The 15,250-nt window shown below is 42.5% G+C and overlaps 1 protein-coding gene across 2 annotated transcripts; it reads right to left on the reverse strand.

The window, feature by feature from the left end:
• Positions 1 to 731: 731 nt before the first annotated feature.
• On the reverse strand, positions 732 to 14,380 carry shtn2 (shootin 2). Of its 2 annotated transcripts, none has more exons than XM_042070114.1 (17): positions 14,298 to 14,380; positions 13,608 to 13,654; positions 13,461 to 13,521; positions 12,921 to 13,015; positions 12,413 to 12,587; positions 12,055 to 12,152; positions 9,825 to 9,906; positions 9,606 to 9,700; positions 5,939 to 6,052; positions 5,306 to 5,429; positions 4,353 to 4,548; positions 4,128 to 4,186; positions 2,245 to 2,345; positions 2,044 to 2,070; positions 1,866 to 1,919; positions 1,586 to 1,763; positions 732 to 1,246 (listed from the first exon to the last, which is right to left on the reverse strand). In XM_042070114.1, exons 1-17 carry the CDS (start codon positions 14,329 to 14,331, stop codon positions 1,089 to 1,091), a joined length of 1,698 nt encoding a protein of 565 aa, XP_041926048.1. In that variant the 5' UTR covers positions 14,332 to 14,380; the 3' UTR covers positions 732 to 1,088. The 2 variants fall into 2 exon arrangements, with proteins under 2 accessions (XP_041926048.1, XP_041926049.1); XM_042070115.1 differs by having other exon boundaries at positions 1,022 to 1,290.
• Positions 14,381 to 15,250: the final 870 nt, after the last annotated feature.

The following is a 15,250-nucleotide window of genomic DNA, read 5'->3' on the forward strand; positions in this document are numbered from 1 at the left end:
ATTGGAGTCTGTTTTGTGAGTAATTTCCAGAAACCTTTCTTGACAAAAAAACAAAACAATAATTAGAGAATGGTCATTACACTGTGAATTTATGTCTTAATCAAGGTGGTATCAGATATTGTATTAAAGGTTGGTCTTATAAACACCCCTCAATCTAGCAGTCTTGATATTTCCTCAGATACATGTGATACATTCCTACATTTCTTTGTTGACAAGATTAGCACTATTACAGCTTCTCTCTCAGCCCCCTCTTAAGACCCTTCTACCCAGCTTCCTTCAGTCAGTTCCAACTCTCTCACTCTCCAAGAGGATACCATTTGTCGAATTCCAGCCTATCCATCACATTTTGTCCTGGGTATGCTGGGTAACGTCATTTCTGTTGACTTTCAAACAAAACAGAGAGCTAGCTCACTACTTCCTCCCCCTCCTTCCCGTGCTGCTCCTGTGCAATTGAAACTCTCCTAAACGTGCACCTCGTCTGTGATTTGCTGGAACAGTTTGTTATGTTTTTATGGGCTTGCCCAGGTTGTTTTTGTTGCCGTTTTTGGAGCCTGGGCTGTCATAAAATGTTTTAGCCTAAAAACGTGTGGCATCACTTAGAGCACCTTTAATGGGACCAACAGAAAACAAATGGGAAATGTCTGCAAAGATGTCTATCCCTTACATGTTGCCTGAGTACAACTTGTGAAGATGAGTGTTTCCACTTCCTTTAAATGTCAGCAAACATCAGGGCATGATATTACAATTTTATTACAAATGCAAACTTTGTGAACAAAGATATGCATGGTTAATACAGAATGGATAACTGCTGAACTGATGTAAATGAGAGTCTTTTATATAAAGAATGCAAAGAACTTTCACCTCTCTCTCTCTCCCTCTCTCCCACTCTCTCTCTTCTCTGTACTTCTCTGTGCATATTGACACAGGACAAAAGTGTTTTATATTCTAATATTCTACAGATTTAAACATTGCAGTTTTTACATCTTTAGACCTGTTGTCTCTCTCTGATGCCCACTGACCCTAGATTGCTTACAGAGAAACCACAGCACAAACACAAAAAGCTCATTGGTCAACAAACTTCATGTACCCTAAACATTTACATCCTCCCAGATGCACTGAGAGGCTCGGATTCGCGAGTTCCTCTTCTCCCGGTTCTGCTTCAGCCTTCGCAGCACAGGGGCACTGCCACTCTCTCCAGCCCAGGGAAGAGTGCTCGAGGCTGGGGCATCCGAGGCAAGGTCACCCCCTGGGAGGGAAAAGACAGTAGTCTGGGGCTGCCGTTGTACTGAGCTGAGAGGAAGATAAGTCGAACACGGAACCATGCTAGGGGTTTCACCACTACTGATTTTTTCTTGTTGGCAAGTTTTTTCTAATAGTCAACTAGTCGCATATAGCAGTTTGTTGTTAAAGCCAGCACAAACACACCTCAACTTACCTCATACACATGATGCTTTCAAGCACACACACACACACACACACACACACACACACACACACACACACACACACACACACTAAAACATAACCAATGGAAGATTTATCTCTCTGGAGTGGGAGGCTTTTAAATACAACACGAGCAATGAACCTTGTTTGGGTGAAGTTGTTGCGGTGGAGTCAGCGGTGGTGGTTGGCCGGGCCTCTTGTTCATCACCCATGGCTCGCCTTCTCCTCTGAAGGACAAGCTGTAACTCCGCCTCCCCCACGTTCCGACTGATGCGTTTCCGGGAGGCCCCCCTCATGGGTCCCCGCTTATTCATGGATTCCTGCATATGCATGGAACAAAAATGTTCTCTTATTGGACACTATATAACTGTTCTGTATATAACTTTGTAGCAATCTAAATAAGACACGTATATACATCGTACCAGCATCCCCTGGAGTTCAACAATAGCAGACTTTCTCTTCTCAATCTTCTGCTCCTATAAGTATGAAACAATATAGACCAGTTTGGATCGACTACATAGGCCAATGCAAAATTCAATTATTGGTGATACACAGTTGTAGATGGTTATGTCATATTTTGGTAAAAAAAATGGAACATACTTTGTTGTCCTCTTCATCAAAGGCACTCTGAAGGGAAAGCATGCACAGGGGTCTCGGTTAATTACCGTAATCTCTGTTTGTTAGTTATCTCAATGTAACACATGCAGCTGCTACATTTGTGCTGAATGTTTGATACATTTTAAGATCTTCTTTCATGCTTTTGTGTGTGTGTGTGTGTGTGTGTGTGTGTCAGTGTCTCACCTGTATTGGTTTCTTGGCGGGTCTGAGAACAATCCCTTTCTTAATTCGTTCCATCATCTCATCCACAGCCCTGCACTTCATGTCTAGAGATGAATGGCCCGCTGAGAAGACAAGACATAGGCGTCACCTGAGTTGCATGTCTTATCATCTGACTTAAGCAGAGTGACTGAGAAGTGAGGAGGTACAATGCAAGCAAATGCGTTACCAAGGAAAACACAATATTCTAGGATGTGGAAGATAACTAAAGAAATCCAAGTTTCCAATCAATTACCTTTCATCACAAACTAGGTGATATTTCCTCACTAGTCATTTACAAGTATCAACTATAACCAAATACCTTCATCAGACAATACAGGGGGAAAAAAAGATAATAGGGCCCTGTTCCACATCAGCAGTCACCACCCAAATACAGTCATCCCCATAACCTATAAATACCCCAGTCACCACCCAAATACAGTCATCCCCATAACCTATAAATACCCCAGTCACGACCCAAATACAGTCATACCCATCACCTATAAATACCCCAGTCACCTATAAATACTCCATCACCTATAAATACCCCAGTCACCACCCAAATACAGTCATCCCCATCACCTATAAATACCCACCCCAGGCACTTATAAATACCCCAGGCACCAGCCAAATACAGTCATCCCCAGTCACCTATAAATATCCCAGTCACCTATAAATACCCCATCACCTATAAATACCCCAGTCACCTATAAATACCACAGCCACCTATAAATACCCCAGTCACCTATAAATATCCTATCACCTATAAATATCCCAGTCACCTATAAATACCCCATCACCTATAAATATCCCAGGCACCTATAACTACCACAGTCACCTATAAATACCCCATCACCTATAAATACCCCATCACCTATAAATACCCCAGTCACCACCCAAACACAGTCATCCCCATCACCTATAAATACCCCAGGCACCAGCCAAATACAGTCATCCCCATCACCTATAAATACCCCAGTCACCTATAAATATCCCAGTCACCTAAAAATACCCCATCACCTATAAATACCCCAGTCACCTATAAATACCCCAGTCACCTATAAATATCCCATCACCTATAAATATCCCACCACCTATAAATATCCCAGTCACCTATAAATACCCCATCACCTATAAATATCCCAGTCACCTATAAATACCGCATCACCTATAAATACCCCAGTCACCTATAACTACCACAGTCACCTATAAATACCCCAGTCACCTATAAATACCCCATCACCTATAAATACCACAGTCACCTATAAATACCCCATCACCTATAAATACCCCAGTTACCAGCCAAATACAGTCATCCCATCATCTATAAATACCCCAGGCACGTCAGCAGCACCACAGGAGAGGACACGTCTTCATTCTCAGTCATCATGAGTAACGCCTGCAAAATCACCTCCCATTGGGTGGTAAAGTAGGCAAAGTGATGGAGCGCTTTTCCTTTATTCTCTCTGGCAAGCTGCTCCCACAGGTGGGAAATGTTAGGTTCCTCAATGAGCAAGATCTCACGTGGATCTTTTCTGTTCCTCAATGAGCAATATCTCACGTGGATCTTTTCTGTTCATCAATGAGCAATATCTCACGTGGATCTTTTCTGTTCATCAATGAGCAAGATCTCACGTGGATCTTTTCTGTTCATCAATGAGCAATATCTCACGTTGATCTTTTCTGTTCATCAATGAGCAATATCTCACGTGGATCTTTTCTGTTCCTGTTCTTGTCAGTGTGATCAAATGCATTTCTTGTGCTATACAATACCTTCATGATGGTTCTAATATTCTTTCTGCAATATTACATCTGTTATAATTATAACATGACTGCATTAAGGTTACGTCTACTGGTTAAACACTCACCCTTTGGGTCTGTTGTATCTCCTGCATTCTTTCTTCTGCTCCTCAACTCAGCCAATGGGCTGAAAAGAGGACGGAAAATATGTCAGTTCATAATATTGCATAAAAAGAACTCATTACATATTCTCATAAACACCCAGAGAGATCTATGAGAACTCAGCCAAATGTTGTATACTAGTGCTGTGAAAAGCCCCACATTTGTGTGACATCTGTGAACTCTGACCGTACTTGTCAGCAGTCTTTGAAACTGGTGGAGGTGGTGGAGGTGGTGGAGGAGGAGGAGGTGGAGGAGGAGGAGGAGGAGGAGGAGGAGGAGGAGGAGAAGGAGGGGAAAGGGCAAAGCTTGGGGTCTTCTGCTTTGATTGGACCATTTCGTTAGGTTGCCCCTCCGTCTTCAGTTGCAGCCTATCCTGAAGCTGCTTAACTAGGGCACAGAGAGGGCAATTAACGACTCAAGTGTGACAACAATTAACAACCCAGCCGTGCGTGTGAGAAATCAACAATGACAATGTGACACAATTTAGCATTAATGAGAGACAGAGAGTGAGACATACAATAGATCCATATGGTACTCTATAGTTGTTCTATACTCTGTAGTAATATTCAACATGGCGCTTGAAAAGAAAAGGAACCCACCTGTCTAAATAGTATTTTTGATGGAATGTTATGTTGTCAGTGTTTACAAGGTGCAAAACCAAGGACAAGTACAGATAAAAAAAATGAGTGTGTTGATCAGCGGTTACAACACCGTCTGACAATCAGTTGGCCCAGGTTTAAATCCCAAACCCTCAACTGCTCAATACCAGCCAGTTCACTTTGCCAGTCACTTCAGAACAAATGCACAGCACTGTGCGCTGCTGATGAGAGATGCATGTGTTGGGTGCAGTGTGGTGTGGTGGATGTGTTGAGATGCATGTGTTGGGTGCAGTGTGGTGGGAGAGTGCAGTGTGGTGTGGTGGATGTGTTGAGATGCATGTGTTGGGTGCAGTGTGGTGGGAGAGTGCAGTGTGGTGTGGTGGATGTGTTGAGATGCATGTGTTGGGTGCAGTGTGGTGTGGTGGATGTGTTGAGATGCATGTGTTGGGTGCAGTGTGGTGGGAGAGGGGTTCCACTGTGCGCTGCTGATGAGAGATGCATGTGTTGAGTGCAGTGTGTTGGGAGAGGGGATCGTTTGGCCCTACCCTGGCCCAGCAGCTCGGCGATGGTCCTGTGGGCCTCCACAAGCTGGGCGTCCAGTGCAGTCCTCTTCAGCTCGCTGTCCTGCAGCTGCTCCCGCAGCACCGGCAGCTCAGAGCCTGGCTCAGCCTGGACACACACACACACACACACACACACACACACACACACACACACACACACACACACACACACACACAAACACATAGACACACGCACACATAGACACAGACAGTGAGATGGGAACTAAATCTTGACCCTTCCTCTCAACAAACACACACACAAACATATTATTTAATTTTTTTCAATTTCTTTTCTTTTGTTTTATTTTTTTATGTTTTACTTTTTATTATTTGTTTGTTGTCTATTTTGTATGTCTTGGTGTCATGGGTACGCTGGCGACTACGCCGTTCTGTCCAGCATAATTTGTCCTGTGTGTCAAAGTCTTGTATGTGGAGCGCTTTGTGTTGTACTCTGTACATGTAAACGCTCTATATACAGTAAATACTTTCTTACTTTCTTACTCACTTACTTACTCAAGGCACTGACCTTAGACAGAGCCAACCACAGAACACCCACAAACTCTTGACACAAACACACACACACACACACACACACACACACACCCTGGGGGTTACCTGGTTGAGGTAGTTGAGGCGGATCTCCCCCAGGGAGCTGCTGATTTGGGCTATCTGCTCCAGGGCCTGCTGCAGCTGCAGCTCCATCTCACCACTGGGCCTCTGGACTAGCACCTGGTCAGCACACAAACCATTACACACATTTGATCACCTTACTAATCAATATACCTGATCACTATACAAATCAATATACCTGATCACTGTACAAATCAATAATATACCTGATCACCATACAAATCAATAATATACCTGATCACTATACAAATAAATAATATACCTGATCACTTTACTAATCAATATACCTGATCACAATACAAATCAATAATATACCTGATCACTGTACAAATCAATAATATACCTGATCACTATACAAATCAATATACCTGATCACTATACAAATCAATAATATACCTGATCACTGTACAAATCGATAATATACCTGATCACTATACAAATCAACACACCTCATCAGAACAATACACACATCTGATCAGTACAAATCAATACACCTGACCAATACACTCATCAGTATAGATATAATCACTATATAAATCTCCCTAGAATAATTGGCTAGAACTACTAGTTGATAAAAAGGATTTTCATATCCAACAATATCTAATAGCCTTTTCCAAGTATCAGACATTTTTTTAAGATCTAATATATTATATAGGCCTATTTGCCTACTTTCAAATCTTTAAACTTTAAGGCTGTTGGGAAAAAAGAAAGCCTATAGTATTGTGCCATAAATCAATTTGTAAAGACAATGTAATTTATAAAGGGACATTATTAAACGTTCTTCTATAACATTCTAACCGGTTACCATTTAGAGGAGAGGCCTTGGAACACTGGAACAGGAATGAAAAAATAATGTTTTTGCTCAGAACGTCCCTGCTTCTGATTACTGTACAGATTCGTGATCACAAAACAAATGACTATATTCAATCATTATACAAAGCAATACATCAGATGAATCTAATCTCAATTCAAATCATTAGACCGGATATCAGAAAAACTAACATTTCAACAAATACATTTAATCATTTCAACAAATATATTTAATCAATACAAGTTAGATTAGTACATAAAACCAATACATTTTATCATTTACTGTGAACTGATTTATTTCAGTCAATGGATTTAAAATCAGGACACAATTAATCTAATCATTGTGCAGATTAATGCATGACTTAGACCTAGATCTGCAGGTTTCATACATTTGATCAGCACCTAAACCAGTCCATCTGATTACACATCACATCAGTCAGTGCAACCATCAAGGTGAGTCACACTTTTTCTCAGAGTTGTAAAGATGTGCTTGTCCAAGCACTAACCCCTCCCTCAAACTATTCTGACTGTTTCCTCAAACCCTCTACACTTCCCTTTTCAGCTTATTCGTCTCTCAATAGGCTACTCACTCAAAGTGTACAGTAGGTGTATGCTATAGATCAATAGTGACAATATATATTCAGTTTGATTGAATTCCATTCTCACTAGCAGATCTAAGCATATTGTGTATGTCTCTGGTAGCTATTCTAATTGTGCATCCTCTGTAGCCCTACACAAAAGAAAAAAGCTTCTGTAAATGAAAGTATATCATTTCACATATACATATAATCACATATAATGAAGATTGCAGCTCTTTCTCAAAGTAAATGTTTGCTGTCCGTGTATTCAAAAGCAAAGGATGAAGTGAAATAGATTCATAATTGCAGTCATGGCAAATAGTAGGGCAAGACAGTATGCCAGCAAGCTCAATAGCCACCTTGGCAGCATTCTCTTGCACAGTCGACACATAACAAAACAAACCCTGCCTTTCAATGAACATCTCTTGCAGTACCTGGATGTGGCTACTCCTGTATCATCTTTATAGACCCTTTCAACAATAAAAACAAAAACAATGCTTGAACATTCTATTTGGTTCCCAATCTACTTCCTCTGCATTAAGATAACATATGGAATGTTAAAAAGGAAGTCTTGTGGGGCCAACTATGATGCTGATAATGGAACTCTCTTGAAAGGGTCTATAGATGTCTCTGTTCCACACTATGTGGTCTGCCGCTTTGTTTGTATTGGTATGTACTTGCTGCTTTGACAGCATATGTTCTGTAAGGATGATTCAGTATTGTGAAAAAAGCTTTCAGCGTTTGTTGGGATTAGGCTACACAGAATGTGCATAATTGAGACCATTGTGGAAGGAATTGCAAAAGCAACCAAGACAAACTCCAACAGGAAAGGGAAGTGAAAGAGAGTTTTGTTCATTTGTGACCTTCACTTTATATAACACATACACACATACAAAAGGGTACTGTGCACATTGTGTATACTATAAATGTCCTCTACACATGTATATGCACACACACACACACACACAGAGAAAGAGAGAGGGGGACAGACACAGAGACACAGAGAGAGAGAGAGAGAGACACACACACACACACACACACACACACACACACACACACAGAGAGAGACACACAGACAGAGAGAGAGAGACACATGTGAGCAGAGCAGCAGGGGTCCCCTTTCACAGGTGAAACTCCTTGGAGACGAGGGCTTCCTAAACGCTCGACAATTAAGACAAAAGCCTCAATGGCCGCGCCGGATGCCGGAGTGTCCAAGCCTGCCCGCTGCCTCCATGTGACCGTGGCAACTGTCGTTAATTACCAGCCACCAGAGATTGAGGGAGGCCCCCAAAAGGCCCATTAAGCAGGATGGGCAATTAATGCTGGCCCTAGGCATAATGACAGTGTGTGTGTGTTTGCTAAACACCTGTCTGTGAGGGGCCGTGCGAACATATTGTTTGTATTTGTGTTTTGTCTGACCTCCTTTTCAGCACAGTGTCAGGATGAGGAACACATGAATAGGGGGCTACAGGGCCATCAGAATCAGACAGGCCTTTAACTGTTGTGTGCACACACGAACAAATATGCACACACACACACCATGCACACACACACACACACACACACACACACAAACACAAACACACACACACACACACACCATGCACACACACACACACACCATGCACACACACATACAGACACACACACACCATGCACACACACACACACACACACACAAACACATTGGCTTACTGGTTAGTGCTTCGGACTTGTAACCGGAGGGTTGCCGATTCGAACCCCGACCAGTAGGCACGGCTGCAGTGCCCTTGAGCAAGTCACCTAACCCCTCACTGCTCCCCGAGTGCCGCTGTTGTTGCAGGCAGCTCACTTTGCCGGGATTAGTGTGTGTTTCACCTCACTATGTGCTGAGTGTGTTTCACTAATTCACAGAATGGGATAATATACTTATACTTATACTATATACACACATGCACACACCCACACACACCATCCAAACACACATACACTGCACACACAATATACACACTGTTTCACACACAAACACATGTACAGTTGTAGATAGGGATGCAAATCCACTACAAGCAACAGCAACAAGCAAAGTAAACATATAGAAATGTTTTGAAAACACATCCTCCACAGGTTAGGAGATAAACAACCAGAGCCTGAATATTATATTTCTTAATTCTATTCTTATGTTTAAACACATTGGAAGAAAATGGGAAATGCATGTGAGATATGCCATCACATACACACAATACAATCTGAGAGAAAAAGAGAGAGAATGGGGGGGGGGGGAGTACCTGGTGGGCAAAGATCTCTGCATGTTGCCTCAGTCCCTGCTCCATCTCCAGCTTTTGTGACATCTCTGCAAACTCTTCAGTCACCAAGTGGGAGACTACGGATCCACAAAGCACACCGTGTACAGTACAGACATGCATGGACATACAAAACAACATGAATTCACTGAATGTTTGAAAGTCTCTTTGACACACAGGGGTAGAGTCCCTCGGCCTGCCCACCTCTCTTCATCTTATTCACTGTTTTGGTCTGTTTGGCCATCTTTTTCAAGAGGGTTTCCTTCTCCTCCATCTCACGAGTGAGCTTTCAGAGATGAGCAAAGGAAAACACATATGCAACCTTTACTTCATGTGGCAATTTGGTTTCTATTTTGGTTATCAGAGAACACCAACAGAAACAAACCCGATTTGTAACAAGTATTGAGCCTTCATTTGGTTGGGTCTATATTCAGTATCTGTTCACTTTGCTAGGATTTAGTGAACATCACACTACCAACTTTTAAAAGCTTTGGACTACCCTGGAAATCCAGAGTTCTCGTGAGAGCACAATTTCAATTTGCTCAGCGAGTTACTCTGGCAATGATTAATGATGCTCATTACCTCTGCCCATGAAACCGAGTTGCACCAATCGTCGAAGTACGGAATCAGTCAGTAAACATTGGTCATAGTGTTATCCAATTGCGTGCAGTGATATTTTCAAATGTATGCTCGAGTTGGGCCATTTTCATTACTTGTGGCCAGACCCTTAATCTTTCTAGATTTCCGGGTCTGGATTTCCAGGCTAGCTTTGGACGAAAGTGTCTTCTAAATCCCATAACCGTAACCACAGGTTTTGCTTTATGCGGACTGGACAGCAACCCGGGCAGTGTGTGGCCTGGGGAAGGAGAGAGTCCTGGTCACCTGTTCTGTGAGGTCAGTCATGTTTTGTGAGGTCAGTCATGTTCTGTAAGGTCAGTCATGTTCTGTGAGGTCAGTCATGTTCTGCTTGGGTAAAATTGAGCTGAGTTGGTTAGATGTGGTTACTCAGGCGGCCATGTTTTTTTATATTACCTACTTAGTCTTACTTTACCCAGAATTAAAGGAAAATTCCGGTATTTAGCACTTTGAGTCCCTTTTCTGTTTTTTTTTTGGATGAACTAGAGTGGTGGACACCGACTTTTCTGACTCGTTTTGAATCGCCTTTGACTAGTCAGAGTGGCTGCCTACAGGCATGCTCAAACATGTCCTAAAACAACCCTTAACGTTCGTTTTCAAAACTGTGCAACTCACTGAGTGGTTAGTGGTGTTCGTTGATGTTCCAAAACAAGTAGCGTAGCGAAATACAGATTCTGTCGTGTTTTATTTGGCATTTTGTAAAATCCCATTGATTTCTGTTGGAAGACTCATTGCACGTTGATATTACTGCGCCACCGTCTATGCTTCAGGCTCAAATATTGAGCGGAAGTTTATACCAGGGCTTGAAAACGAAATTATTTTTCAAACGTTCCGTTCCGAACGGTTCAGGTAGGCCTATGTTTAACGTTTTCGTTCTTGCATGCGTTCCGCCACCAACATATCGGTCCTGAACCGGTTCGGAACGCAAAAAATCCGAGAAATTAAAGTTCCGGCAGTGTTTGGCGGGCCTATGAAGTCTATTTTTGTGGACTTTACCTTTAGAATAGACATACTCATTATTTGATTTAGCCTATACCGTAGCTATGCCCAAAAATAATAAATCACAGGCGGCATCCAAAAACATTCAGATGGGCTATCCATCCCATAGCCTACAGACTTACTGTAGGCCTAACCTATGCCTATAAATAATTTCTTATCAAAAATATTTCTGGATACGTGCTAAACTCCTTACCTGGTTGTAGCCTAAGTTTTATCCATATGGAGATCTTCAAAGGCTTGCGCTATAATTCCAACCCTGTTTATAAATGAACCTGTCTGTTGCTGACAAGGCCTATCTGAAATTTCCCGTTTAACTATAGAGAGAACGAAAAAAAAAAACGTTATTAACCGGTTTCGTGGATTTCAGAATAACGTTTCTGTTCTGGAACTATTGAAGACCATTTTGTTTTCGTTTCCGTTTCCGCTCCTCGTAAAATTCCGTTCGTTTTCGGTTTTCGAACTCGGTGAGTTGCACAGTTAACGAACGTTAAGGGTTGTTTTAGGACATGTTTGAACATGCTTGTAGGCAGCCACTCTGACTAGTCAAAGGCGATTCAAAACGAGTCAGAAAAGTCGAGACAGGACCAACTGTCAAAATTTCGGTGTCCACCACTCTACAGTAGTTCATCCAAAACAAACCAGAAAAGGGACTCAAAGTGCTAAATACTGGAATTTTCCTTAAAGATAGTCAAGAGCTAAACTGCTTTGTGTAACGGTATAATTTAGATGTCTATATGAAGTCTGACTATCTACTATATCTAAGCCATACTCAAAGTCTATTTTTGTGAAACCTGGTCACCTGTTCTGTGAGGTCAGCCTTTTCTCTCTGCAGCATCTCCACCTGCTCACTCAAGCGCATCTTCTCAGCCAGCAGGTCGTCCAGAGAGGCCTGAAGCTCTGGGTACGTTCGTATGTGGAGTGGAGAGCGAGGAATTTGGACAGTCACACAAGCCAAAGTCAAGGAGAGGGGCAGAGAGGAAAAAGAAGTGAAATCAGATGTTGAAGAAGGGTAACAAGAAGTGAGAGAAACAAAGAGAAATAAATACAAAGAAAGACATTGAAACTCATAATATAGAGTAAAACAAATAAAAATACTTGCGCACTAGACCTTCTACTCTCCGGAACGTGAGAACCAGAGAAAAAGTACTCGGACCCACCTTGAATCTGGGCTTGGCTCTGCAGGAGTAGGTCAGCATCAGCATCTCCCACTGCGCTAGGGTCACTACCATTCTCCAGGTCAGAGGTCAGAAGGTCGAGGTTTTCTGGTAGCTCTGGGATAAGTGGCAGCAGGGCCTGGCTCTGTCTCTTCAGCACTTTGTTCTCTTTTGTCACCTGGGTCATAGGTCAGGTTGGGTAAGAGAGGACTGCCACACACAAACATACACACACACACAATCATACACACACTCACTCATACACTCACACACACACACACACACACACACACACACACTTACACACACACACACACACACACACACTCACTCATATACACACACACACACACACACACAGAACTACAGAAGTTTTTGTAATGTTTTATTTGTATTTTTGCAATTGACTGGAATGTAGAAATACTGTTAATAAAATGTTGTTGATGTTACGTCAGCAAAGTGGTTATGATCAGTCAGGAGGAGGAACAGGCATGATGAAGACCGGACGCACCTTCACAGCCAGGGCCTCTGCAGTCTCCCTGCAGGCGCGCTCTACCTGGAACTGCAGCTCCAGGGCATCAATTTCCTTCAGTAGCTGTGTAGAGGCTGCATGCATTTGGAGCAGATCAGTATGACTCAACAGCAATGCTCTATAAGCAGGGCATGGGCGCCATGATGGCTCTGAATGCTCTGTTAGCGCCCACACACGGTGGTTGATATGTCAATCACAGGCAATCTCAAGGCTTCTAGAATAGGTTCAAGAATGTCAATACAAGATATGTTCTGAAATAATCGTTCAGTTTTTATGTAGTGCTAAATCTCACTTGAGATTCAGGAGCAGAACACTGTATTAGCGAGACACTAAAAACCAGTGGGGGATGACTAATATGTTGAAGGAATCCATTTGGTAGAAAGCTCCACAAAATTTCATCTCTCTATCAATTACTTAAAATCCATTTTCCTTCAGCGCATTTTCAAGTATGAGAGTGTGAAAAATAAAATCTCATTTGTTGCACTTTCAACACATTAGAGATCATTATGGTTGGCTTGCCTTGTTCAATCTCAGAGAGTTTCTGATTGGCTTCGTCCCTTTGCATCTCCAGAATCTCGCACTGCAGAGTGAACAGGCAGAGATTAACCTGCATTCATACACACAACACAAAGCACACTCACAAAGTGTGTAACATGGAGAACACACCTGAATGTCCCTCTCGTCATCAGAGATGTGGCTTTCATTGTCAGAATCTGTTAACAGATGAGAAAGAACACATTATTTGTCTCCTTAAGACTGAATGCTCATTCTTTTGACTATAGAAGCATGTTGTACGGTACAAATACAGGCTTATTGTACAGATATCAGCGCTGGACACTAATGTGCCTTAACATTACATTGCAGAAGTATGTGAATGTGTCTGACAAAGAGCCTTTCAGGACAGACTTTTCCGTTTGACAAGGGAAGTAGTGACCTTTAGCTGTGCTTCACTCCCGCAAGCTCTAGCTCTCACACGTAGGGCCCTTCCTTCCACTTCCACTTTTTTGAACCCCAATCACACACATGAAACAAGTTTTTTGATGCACATAGCAATCCTGAGAGGAAAAGATGACCCCGTCTTTAAGGTCTTAAACTGATCTATGTTTTTGCAGTCCAGTGATTTCTGTTGGTTCACCAGCATATTCCCCTGTACTGATCGAACAAACAATTTGCTTTTATGCAAAACATGAATTGTCTACAACATTTTGCTGGTTAACACTGCAATAATCACACCAATTCACAAGTTTTTACTATCATAATCTTTCAATGTATTGTCAAAATGTCACCTGTTCTTACTTTCTACTCACTTTCTACTACTTTCAATCCATCCATTCATGAATTTTTTTTTAATCTCACCTGATGTTTTGCTGTCTGTGTCGGGGGCCCACATCTCGACAGTGTGGCTCTGTCGCTGCTTCTCCTTTGTGTGAAGGACTCCCAAAGACATGATGCACATGTAGAAGAAGAGATGAAGAAGTGAAAGTCACTCTGGCAGTTCCGGCAGCACGCCATGTTCACGCCTTACGTGTTGCACATGCGTCCAAGCTCATGATGGCCGTAACTCCATAGAGGACTGGCAGCACTGGATGGATTCATCAACACAGGAACATATTTATCACAACAACATTTCAGACACGCAAATCATGAAGCATGGTGTTTATATTCACACAGACCTTATTTCCCAGACTTATTGACATGGAGCACACTGTATACACAAACACACAAGCACACACACACACAGACTCAAACACACACATACACACACACACACACACACCCAAACACACACACACACACATAGGCACACACCCCCACACACACATGAACTCTTTCCATTTCCTTGGCACCCTCACTGCTGGAGGCTTGGACTAGGGGACGTCCGCGGGTCCGTCTCTCGACTCTCGTCTCTCAACTCCTGACCTTTTCTAATTGGCATGGTAAAGGTGAACATGTCATACTGTATTACTGCAGTGTGGAGCGGCCGTCATCGAGGCGGGCCGCGGAGTTCCAAACCTAACTGTTGCGGAGCAGATCTCCAGAGCGGGAGGAGAGCTCGGTCTATTCACATGCCACTGACAGCACACTGCAGCCACAGCAAAGGTCAGCTCTGGTTTGGATGCCTTCATCATCTAATCTTTGCATCACACACACAATCGCATTGATATTACTGTAACGAATCAGTAGTGAAAACTCGCATGGCCTAAGTCAGTGGTTCTCAAACTTTGAAGATGGGAGATTTTCAAGCCCTACCTGACCCCTTCACCGCAGCAAAATGGTAATGTTAAAATATTATTTTCGCATTTTGTTTC

Source organism: Alosa sapidissima, chromosome 18 (genome assembly GCF_018492685.1).
Source record: "Alosa sapidissima isolate fAloSap1 chromosome 18, fAloSap1.pri, whole genome shotgun sequence".
NCBI lineage: Eukaryota > Metazoa > Chordata > Actinopteri > Clupeiformes > Clupeidae > Alosa > Alosa sapidissima.

What these genes read in the sequence shown, in the direction of transcription:
- shtn2 (XM_042070114.1), bottom strand. Translation starts at nt 14,331, where the DNA reads ATGTGGGCCCCCGACACAGACAGCAAAACATCAG. An exon ending in CACAGACAGCAAAACATCAG is followed by an intron (nt 13,655 to 14,297) that starts GTGAGATTAAAA and finishes ATCTGTTAACAG; the next exon opens with ATTCTGACAATGAAAGCCAC. An exon ending in AGATACAACAGACCCAAAGG is followed by an intron (nt 2,346 to 4,127) that starts GTGAGTGTTTAA and finishes TTGTCTTCTCAG; the next exon opens with CGGGCCATTCATCTCTAGAC.